This window comes from Eurytemora carolleeae, unplaced genomic scaffold (genome assembly GCF_000591075.1).
Source record: "Eurytemora carolleeae unplaced genomic scaffold, Eaff_2.0 scaffold1481, whole genome shotgun sequence".
NCBI classification, from domain to species: domain Eukaryota; kingdom Metazoa; phylum Arthropoda; class Copepoda; order Calanoida; family Temoridae; genus Eurytemora; species Eurytemora carolleeae.
The window spans coordinates 26808-37120 of record NW_019397370.1 but is presented as its reverse complement, the minus strand read 5'-3'; the positions used below and the strand labels follow the sequence as shown (position 1 = coordinate 37120).

Here is a 10313-nt window from a genome sequence, read left to right as displayed (position 1 = left end):
GAGCCACGGGAATGCTATTAGCTTAGTTTTGAGATTTTAAGCTTAGTGGGTCGACTTTGATGGTGAAAATTTAGTTTCCCTGTAAAATCGTTCAAGTGCGGGTAAACGGCGGTAGTAACTTTTATTAACCTGGGCAGTGCTGGGTTCTCAAGGTAGTTTTCTATAAAGTAGTACTTTGCATCTTTTCTTAATTTTTTTGCGTAACTGCACGTTCGGTGGCAATATATCTTTTAATTTTCAATATCTTAAAGTAAACATCAAACAAGTTTTAAAGTTCAAACTTATTTGCAATAGACATTTGGCAAGAGAAAGTAAGTATTCAACAAGTACTAGAAGTACAGTTCAAGGAGTACAAGAAGCTGAAGTAGTACATGAGTACAAGAAGAAGAAGCAGTTCATCAGTACAAGATTAGAACTAAATTTGTTTATATTTGGAAAAGATGACTAGGACTAGAATGCATGAAGTAAAAAGAATTTATTAAAAAAAAACAGGTTCAAGAAGGCATTTAAGGTTTAAAATGTCAAGAATCAAATTAGCATATTCAAAAAGTCTGAATTATCAGAAGTGAATCAGAGTGCAAATACAAACAGAAAATTTGATGAGTAATAGTGAAAATAATTTTTTTAAAGATTAGAACAACTGAGAAACTGTTATTAATACAAAAACAAAATATTTGGAAGTGAAATATTAGTACAAAGCAGATTGTACAACGTTGAATTAGTACAATTAACAATAAAGCTAAAGTACAAACAACTTCAAGAGTACATATTTAATAATAATAGAGATAAAGTGATAAACTGCAAAATAGTGCAATTCTAGGAAATATTTTTAATATCTGCAATACAGATACATTCCCATCATATATTAGAGTCAAATCCGCAATATTAAATCTTAACTAACTCAGCTGTAGAATATGATCCAAACAATTCAGATTAGTCAGTTTAGTTCTTTTAGAATTTAGAATTTAATAAATGTAACATTGTAAAAAAAATAATTTCATATTGATTATATTTTATGTTGATTGTTAAATAACTAAATGATATTTCTACGAAAGATTTATAGATTCTCAACTTGGATTTAATTTTTAGGAGATTTTCAAGCGAACCCTGAATAACTATAAGGTCCGTGTTTGAGGGGTTTAGGACTTTTAAAAGGCTCCAAAAAATCTGAAAAATTTCTGAAAAATTCAAAATTGTTACTTCTAACAATTTGCTTTTCTTAAATGCCGAAGTTTGACCCTGAGATAAAATATGTTTAAAAACTAACCAAAAACAATAGTTTTTCGGTTAGTTGTTGAACATATTTTATCTGATGATAAAGATTTTGTAAATTACAGAAAGGTAACTTTTACAGAATACAGTTTTTAAAAAAGTAAAAAAAACCCAAGTTTGGTCCCATCACTACTGTTCATATGGATAAAGTTAAGTTTAAAAAGGGTACAGATAAAATGTAGATGAGAAATAGAAAACGAATCATTTTTATCTAACTTCTTCCTATTTCAAACAAATAACGTGAAATTAACCATACTGAACTTCCGTTAAAGTATTAAGACAACTAACCTTGCGTTAATGTTAAATCCTCCAAACTAAAATTCGGTCAATATATGAAACAAACTAAACTTGCGTCAAAGTAATATCCACCAAACTAAACTTGCGTCAATGTAATATCCACCAAACTAAGCTTGCGTCAATATATGAACCAAACAAAACTTGGGTTAAACTAATATCCACCAAACTTCCGTCAGTATATGAACCTAGTAACTTAACTTTTGTCAATGTAATATCCTCCAAACTGAACTTCGATCAGTATATAAACCAAACTAAACCTCCGTCAACGGATTAATAACCAGACGGAACTTTTACTAATGGAACATACACCAAACTGACCTTCCATCAATTTAATATCCACCAAACATGAACTTCTGTCAATGTAATATCCATTTAACTAAACTTCCGTCCATGGAACATCCATTAAACTGAACTTCCGTCAATGGAATATCCAATAAACTAAACTTCCGTCATTGTAATATCCACCAAACATAACTTCTGATAATGTATTATCCATAAAACTGAACCAATTCCGTCCATGCGTAATATCTACCAAGCTGAACTTTCGGCAATGAATATCCATCAAACTAAACTTATTGTCAATGTAATATTCAAAATAAAAAAGTATTTAATAACTTACTGATGGACTGGAAGTTGAAGAATGTAAGGAAAGGATCTGAGACTGGAAGCTAAAAAACAAAAGATTAATTAAAATCAAACATTAAAATTATTAAAACATATTATTGCTGAATTCAACATTTGACGGATATTGTATGTGTATGTGTGTNAAAAAAAATTTAATAATATTTATATTTGACCTGTGTGGAGTACTTAAACTCGAAGCTCTCCTCCGAGCCTCGGGTTCTATTCCTCCTCGTCCTCCTGAACAGATAAATAAATTTAAAAAATTAAATAAATTAAATAAATTAAATAAATTTCAAAATTAGAAAAGGATGATAAAAATTTTATCTCCTTCATTCCTAATCAATGTTTTTTCTTAACAAAAAAATGTCATTAAAGTGACAATTTAAAAAGATACCCTTTAGTATATTTTTTTACAATATGAAGTATGAAAAACTAGTTTGACAATCCTTTTTAGCCCCTTCCTCTACCCTCTAAATCTACTCTGATATTTTAAGAGATGAATTGTAATTATAATTTCTCCGGATGTAAAATCATCCTAGAGATGTGATCTTTCTCCGTCCTTACTCGACTCTGGGTCTGTACTGTGCCTCCTCCGCTTCTTCGTCCTCCTGATGTTTCCTGTGCTCGCCGAGGTTCGATTCTTCATCAGTTTCATCGGATAATTCCACCAGGGAACGGATTGCTCGTCTTCAAAAGCAACTTTTCGCGATTTTCCGCCCCGTTCCGAACCCCGCCGTTTCCATTTCCTGACATCGGTGAGGTTTGCATCACTTTTCGATCTACTTGCCGTCTTGGATTTTTGATATTTTTGTTTAATTTTCCCTATCTGTCCAAGGGGCCAGTCAAATGCAGCCTAAATAAAAACAGAATTCAAAACTATTTAAGAAAATATTTTTTGAACTTTTTAAAATAAAATTTACCTGTTTGTAAACATCAACAACTTTTTTAGAAGGTGGACGATTAAATTTGTCGGAGGTTGATCTAGGTCTAGTCTTTGGGCTGAGGTCGGAGTCATTTAACCCCTTGGTGACCTCATCATCTACTGCAGCTCCATCCTGCTTAGGGGTTTCGGGCTTAGATACTAAAATAATAATATAATACTTCAACAAGAAGCTTAAAAATTTAGAAGAGTTGAGTGATTGTATCATTCTATGATAGATTCTATGTAGAATCCTGGACTGGAGGAAAGTAAAATTTCAACTTTTTTAATTTATCAATTTTGTGTTATAATTTCCCTCGGTACCTGCAAGTTTGGAACCTGTTTTCTGGCGATCCTTTAACCAGGAAAATTTGCCCATCGGCCAATCAATAATGGATGGCCGGCTCCCGCTCCCACTTCCGGACTTTCCTCGGCTGAGCCGGCCGGATCTAGTTCTATCCCGGAAGCTAGGTTTCACCTTGATTTCACAGCCTGAAATAATCGTTTTATTAAGTCATTTGGCGAGAAAAGACCACTTAAAAAATACAGAGGTTCTTGTCCAAAATACTCGTATTGATCTAGACTCCAAGTAAAAAAAAACACCAAGACTATTAAACCAACTTTTTTGTTTAACTACTTTATTGGAAAAGTAATAATTCGGCTTATTAATAATTAGAAATATTGTATAGAGTATTGGGTGATAAATTAATGTTTAATGGCATTAACTTCTATTATTTGAGCAAACATTTTTTAGTGCCTGAGACTTTTTAGGGAGAAAAACTCTCTTACACCCTGAGTACCTGTGTCACTTATACATGTTTTGATACTACAATTTTACTAGATGCAATACGCCAAAAGAGGTAAATCTACAAAAATGAGATTGCTCGCAAAGCCAGCAATATTTGAATCTAACTCAATGTACATAAATCTACTGAAAATAGCTGTACCTCACTGTACAGTGTACACTATTTGTTGAATGAACTAGTACATAATCTTGTAAATAACCCCACCTGCATGAACAGTTTGGTATTGTCTCTCCTCGAAATCAAAAACTTCTTCCGCCTCTGCAAAACTAACTCCAGGAGATTTCTCACGGTTACCACGCTCAGACGAGATCTTTTTCTGGGGTCCCGGTCCATCCACACCTATAATTATACAGGGATATATCTCATTCCGAATTTTTTCCAGATTCTAATATGTCCAATCATCTTAATTTGAACATATAGTTTTTGAATTCTGAACAGCTAGTTTAAGACCGAATTTAATGAATGGGAGGGATCATCGGTTCAAATCCTCTATCGCCGATTCAAATCCTCATAAATCTTTATAACTTTGAATCGGCGAGCGCAACGTAGTTTAGCGACCTAGCTCAAATTCATAAAATTCGGTCTCTAATCCAAAAATGAGTTTTTAAAACAAAGAAATTATTTTCTGCTAATTGTTATCTGCCAACAGTTTAAAAAGAAATCAGCCAAGTTAAAAAAAACGATTTAAAATGGCAGCCATATACTAGAGGAACTAGAGGCCTCAGGTTTGTTTAACGATCCGATATTTATCACTACTAAATAAAGGTTAAATTTATTATTTATTATTTTTATCTAATTACTCACTGAATTATGGAATTTACTTTGAGCGCATTTATAGGAGTGAGACATTTTTCTGAATTTTTTTTACAAAAGCAAAATAGTATTCCACTTCGAATTCTAAGGCATGTTTATAAAATACATTTATCAAAAAGCTTAAAAATGTGCTCATCAAACGAGATTTAATGATAAAACTTATGAAATAATCAGTGGTGTGAGTGAAAGTTTAAAAATCTTAATATGGGTATCCATTGAACCGGTTTGAAAACCGGAGTTCAAAACAATTTACAGAATTGAAAAATATTGAAATTTGGGCAAGTTATGGTCAAAAATCGTTTTATCTAAATCAGAAATTCCACTCGGGTGAATGATTAAGTTTTTCAAAATTTTCATTTTCACTGATACAAGTAACTTTTGACACATTTTTTGAACATTAAACCCCGTTTGAGGGAGCCATTTTTAATATTTGTGAAAAATGCATTTGATAAACCTGGTAAAATAATTTTTTTGCTTCTGTACAATTGTATTAGAAAAACGTCACACCCTTAGTGTGCATCTACTAGCAATGAATCAATGAATCAAACATTTTTAATTAATTGAGTTAATTAATTATTATTTTTTCAGTTTTGTTCCAATTAAAGACTTGCCAACAAAGCATTGAAGTCGCTACATCATCATTTTTTTAAACATTATATACACACAAGTTTTAATTTATACTTTTGTTATGCAATATGAGAATTTAGTAAATAGAAGCTTTTTAGTAACTGTTAAATAACAGTCAGGATGGGGTGAAGGTGGTATCAGTTTGAATACACTCGTGAATATGTGTATATTGAGAATTTAGTAAATAGAAGCTATTTAGTAACTGTTAAATAACAGTCAGGATGGGGTGAAGGTGGTATCAGTTTGAATACACTCGTGAATATGTGACGTAAGGGACTGTTTTTACTTTTTATCCATAAGTCAAACCAATAACATAATTGTAAACAATAGTTCGGGTCGAAATTTTCCTGGGCATAGTGGGTAGTGTTGGACATATATGCATATATATGGTTCTATAAAAAATTTCGTAGTTATAAAAATTTTAAAACTGTCAATTCTAAACATTTGATTTACGAACACTATATTTAATTTTAACCCCTAGAGAAGATATTTGCAAAATCGAACTAAAGACCGATTGAAAAACGAAAGATGCTATGAACCCAACACTAATCATTGTTTACCAACTAACTGCTTTTTGTTTCCGATAACCTAGTTTTTTCGCTCTTTTATTAAGTCACCATTATAAAAAAAAATATTCCTCTGCCCCAACTTGGTTCTAAACTCATTAGATATCTGGGGATATAACTCACCAATAATACTGAACCTAGGGGTAGGTTTCTCGGCGGGTTTAATCTCCTGGACTTGCTCCTTGTCTGGAGAAGGAGCTCTGGAAGATGATCTACTGGGAGGTCTTGAAGTAGGTCTCGAGGATCCCCTAGAGGGAGGAAGGGAAGACTTTGAAGGTCCGGAGATTGAAGAGTTTCTAGAGCTCTGTCTTGATCCGTCGTATTTTATTCTAGAGAAAAAATTCTAAAATATTTTTAAAAATTCAATCTTGAATTAGTTAACTATGGCTTTGCTTATGTTTGCATTTTACACTGAAATAATTATATTAATTTATTCTATAGAATGTGCTAACGGGCTGCACTGAATAAATGAAACTAGATAAAAATTATTCAAAATTTGAGATATTTTTAATAAATCCTATTTTTCAATGTGATCTCTTCGTTTTTATCTCAAAAATTGTTTCATTCAAGTGTTTGAGTAAATCTGAAAGAAAGAATCTGAATCAGTTTCTGATTCGTTTGCAATTTTTAGGACGGAAAAAGAATTATCCATCCAATATCACTAGAATTCTCGTATTTCCTTGAACACATCGAAACTTAAAAATATATCACCTCCCCTCAATCGATTTTAGTATAAAATTGTTTAGATCCATTAAAAACTCTAAGCTTAATATTGTGTATTTTTTAATATCTCGCGATAAACTATAAATTTTAATATGTAATCCTGTTTATACGTTTTTAATCATACTTCCGGGAATTTATTGATAACACTTAAATAAACTTTGATATGAAATCAAAATTGTTTTTTTTTTCTCACTCTTGGGTTTAAATTCAGTATCGTTAATTAACTTCGGGCCAACCCCTCAAAAACAATCGATTCCCTGGTTAGGCGGGTCCAAACTGCATAGTAAATTGTGATTGCTTATTTGGAATATCTCATGCTTTGTAGTTGAATAAAAATATGAATGAATGAATTAAATAGAATGTGGAGACGTTAGGATGGTCCAAAGTCGGGTTTATAACCATGCTTAAACTGAGCTACTGTCTTTCAGTAAGATTTATTTTTTTCAGAAAAAATAAGAACTTTCCTTCTTGCCTGCTTATTCGACTAACGTATTTTTCTTGGCAATAGTTCCGCTTTTGTGACATTTTGGTTTAACTACTCAGCTAAATAGTACTGCTTAAAGAATTAGATTAAGAATATGTAATGTACATTTGCACCCGGGGAGCTGAAAACTTTTAAATGAAAGTAATACGGATTAAGCGATCTCTAGTTGATCAGAGCAAGTGTTCCAGCTTAGATAAATTATGTTTACAAAATTCAACAAGATACCATTCATGAAATAAACAAAATTTAAAATTATGATTTTGTTTTTATAAAATTATGAAAATAAGTTGATAATGTCAGCTGAGTAAACAATAGCCAACTTTACGCTGTAATTCAATGGCTTTCTAGATCTACTTCTTTGGTACTGGTTGTATGCAGACTTTAACCCATACTGCCTGACTGCCTTAAACTCGAATATGAACCGAGGATAGATAGATATATACATGGATCGAGGTTTAGAACCCAACCTCACAATCCCTATTTATAGATTCATGGAATGCAAAAAATAAATTAATTCTCAACATCCGATTAAATTTATTTTTGCATACTTGAAGCGCATTGACACTTAAGTTTCAATCGTGTCTTTAATCGAAAAAAAAATACAATTAAAAGTACGGTGGGAGAGCTGGGATGTGTTTAGATTAGGATCAAATATATCATATATCATTTTAGTGATATGAAACTTAGGAGTACTATCTTTTACAACTAGGCCCATTATATAATAACAATTTTATCTTTATCCTGTTGATTTTCAATTACTCTTTTTTATTGTTCTAAAAAATAAATGTATGTTCTAATTTCAATTGAAATACTAACCCTGAGTTGAGAAGAGATTTGCTGTTAACTTTATAGATCACAAACTGTTTCCGACCTAAAACAAAGAAAATGAATTACAGTGTGTTCCGAAAAAGTTTTAAGAGCTATCCGTCCATAAAGAAACCAAATAAGAATGCTCAGAAATAATGCTTATTATTACTCAAACTTCAAAGCAGTAATAGTTATTTTTAACAGCCTGTTCCTTAATTTCATAAATTTCCGTTTCTCATGCTGTTGACATTATTAACACTTAACAGGATTTAGGGGAAAAAATAACTTTTTTAGCCACATAGTTAAAAAAGAAAGCTGCCTAGGTTTGAAATTAAAATATAGAATTTTTTTATGTTTCAACTAAATAAAACTTCATAAATTTATAGCATTAAAATGCTTTCAAGGCAGACACAATTTTCAGCTTATATTATCTTTTCAACAAATTCAGAATTCTACATTTGATCAATAGTATGATATATTCTACAGTGGTATCCAGAGAATAATGAATGATTTTAATTCTTTTTATTTTCAAATGTGACCAAGAATTTTGTACATTTTTTTTTTTACATTTTTATACATTTCTTTTTGAAAAGAAAGAATTCAGACGACAATCAATTCAGTTTTCTGATTTATTAAGTGTAAAACTTTAATAAATACCTTCCAAGGGGTTTGCTGCAAGTATAGTCCTGGATCCGAAACTGTGGTGGCGAAGTTTAGGAGTAGGTTTATTCACCACTGTGAGAGAGGTATCCGTAATTAATGGAGCATTTTCAGCCTCCCCTCCCTCTCCTTCCTCATCTGCACCCTCGTCGGTATCATGCTCAGCAGTCTCAGGAACCTTCTCCAGTACAAACCCACTACCCATACTGGATACTGTCAGTTGAACTGGATCAGGTTCTCCGGGTTCAGGTTCATCCTGTTCCTGGGATTCCCCAACCTCCTCTCCAGGTTCAGCATTAGCTTCTCCGCACACACCCGGAGAAACACAATTTGTCTCACTAAATTCATCATCAAAAGTTCCTGAATCTCCACCTTCCGCCTTAATCAACCGCTCCTTTCCATCGCCTTCCTCTTTATTCTCAGATTCTTTGGATGGTTCTTCTACGACGATTTTCTCAATTTTCTCTTTAGGAATTAATTTCTCCGCATCCGGATCAAGAAAGGAACCCTCTTTCGGACTTTGTCCCAGATATTTATTACTCTTTCCGAAACAAGACGAGCATATTCCCATCATGTTGATTTTATTGTTTTCTATGAGTTTACTAGACAAAGAACTATAATCACGTGTCAGCTGTGAAGAATCATTATTTCTCCAGGTATCCTAACTCACTATGCAATAATTTCAGCTTCTAACTGTGGTTTCCTCGGTTTATTTCTTTTCCCCGTTCAGTGCTAATTTCTCTACTCGGAGCAAAACTGCATCCGAACCCTGTGCACTGTGCACCCAACTAAATATCAATATTCTTCAACGTATATATTTAGTAAGACTGAACAATTATCTTATCTTTCACTTGTTGAACTTTGATCTCGAGTATAAACAAATGTATTTCTAGGTAAAGTAGTGAATAACAGAGAAAGAAAGACTAGTGTTTTTGCAAACAAAAAAGGTGGAGGGGGGTGGTAGAGGGCAGGGCCATGCAATTTTCTCAATAACATTAAAACAAATTTAAATCTTAATGTGAAGTATGCTTTTCGTAAAGACATTTCCTAGCCCCACACACTATTAAAAGCCCCGGTAAAATTGCACATATCCCTAAATAGGGTTTGGCTTGTTCTTACGTTCATCTTCTTCTCATTTTAGCCTGAAATATTATCTCAAATCCCGAATCCCTTCAACTTTTTTATTGCTTCGTAAGTTTTTCAAATGTAAACATTTTGTAAGCACTGTCGTGTATACTGTATACTATATAGACATAAAATAGATTTGTACTGCATACATTATAGGTTTGCACTGTATACAGGATAGGTTTGCACTGTATACAGGATAGGTTTTCACTGATGTATACAGGATATGTTTACACTGTTGTATCCAGAATATTTTTGCACTGTATACAGGACAGGTTTTCACTTTATACAGGCTACGTTTGCACTATAAACAGGTTAGGTTTGCGTTTGCACTGTATACAGAACAGGTTTGCACTGTATACAGGATAGGTTTGCACTGTATACAGGACAGGTTTGCACTGTATACAGGACTTTGCACTGTATACAGGACAGGTTTGCACTGTATACAGGATAGGTTTGCACTGTATACAGGACAGGTTTTCACTGTATACAGGATAGGTTTGCACTGTATACAGGATAGGTTTGCACTGAATACAGGATAGGTTTGCACTTTATACAGGATAGGTTTGCACTTTATACAGGATAGGTTT

At 32.7% G+C, this 10313-nt stretch overlaps 2 protein-coding genes across 2 annotated transcripts in view; both read right to left on the bottom strand.

The window, feature by feature from the left end:
- Positions 1-2278: 2278 nt before the first annotated feature.
- Positions 2279-9330, bottom strand: LOC111713807 (serine/arginine repetitive matrix protein 2). The gene is made up of 8 exons (XM_023488747.1): positions 8596-9330; positions 7948-8002; positions 6048-6253; positions 4123-4257; positions 3437-3604; positions 3114-3274; positions 2758-3046; positions 2279-2430 (listed from the first exon to the last, which is right to left on the bottom strand). The coding sequence occupies exons 1-8, from the start codon at positions 9170-9172 to the stop codon at positions 2279-2281; spliced, it is 1743 nt and encodes a 580-aa protein (XP_023344515.1). The 5' UTR covers positions 9173-9330.
- Positions 9299-10313, bottom strand: part of LOC111713811 (uncharacterized) — a gene marked incomplete in the record, with an annotated part of 26240 nt that continues 25225 nt past the window's right edge. Inside the window, 1 exon segment of the mRNA XM_023488754.1 lies at positions 9299-9386. Coding sequence (XP_023344522.1) covers positions 9340-9386 — 47 coding nt within the window.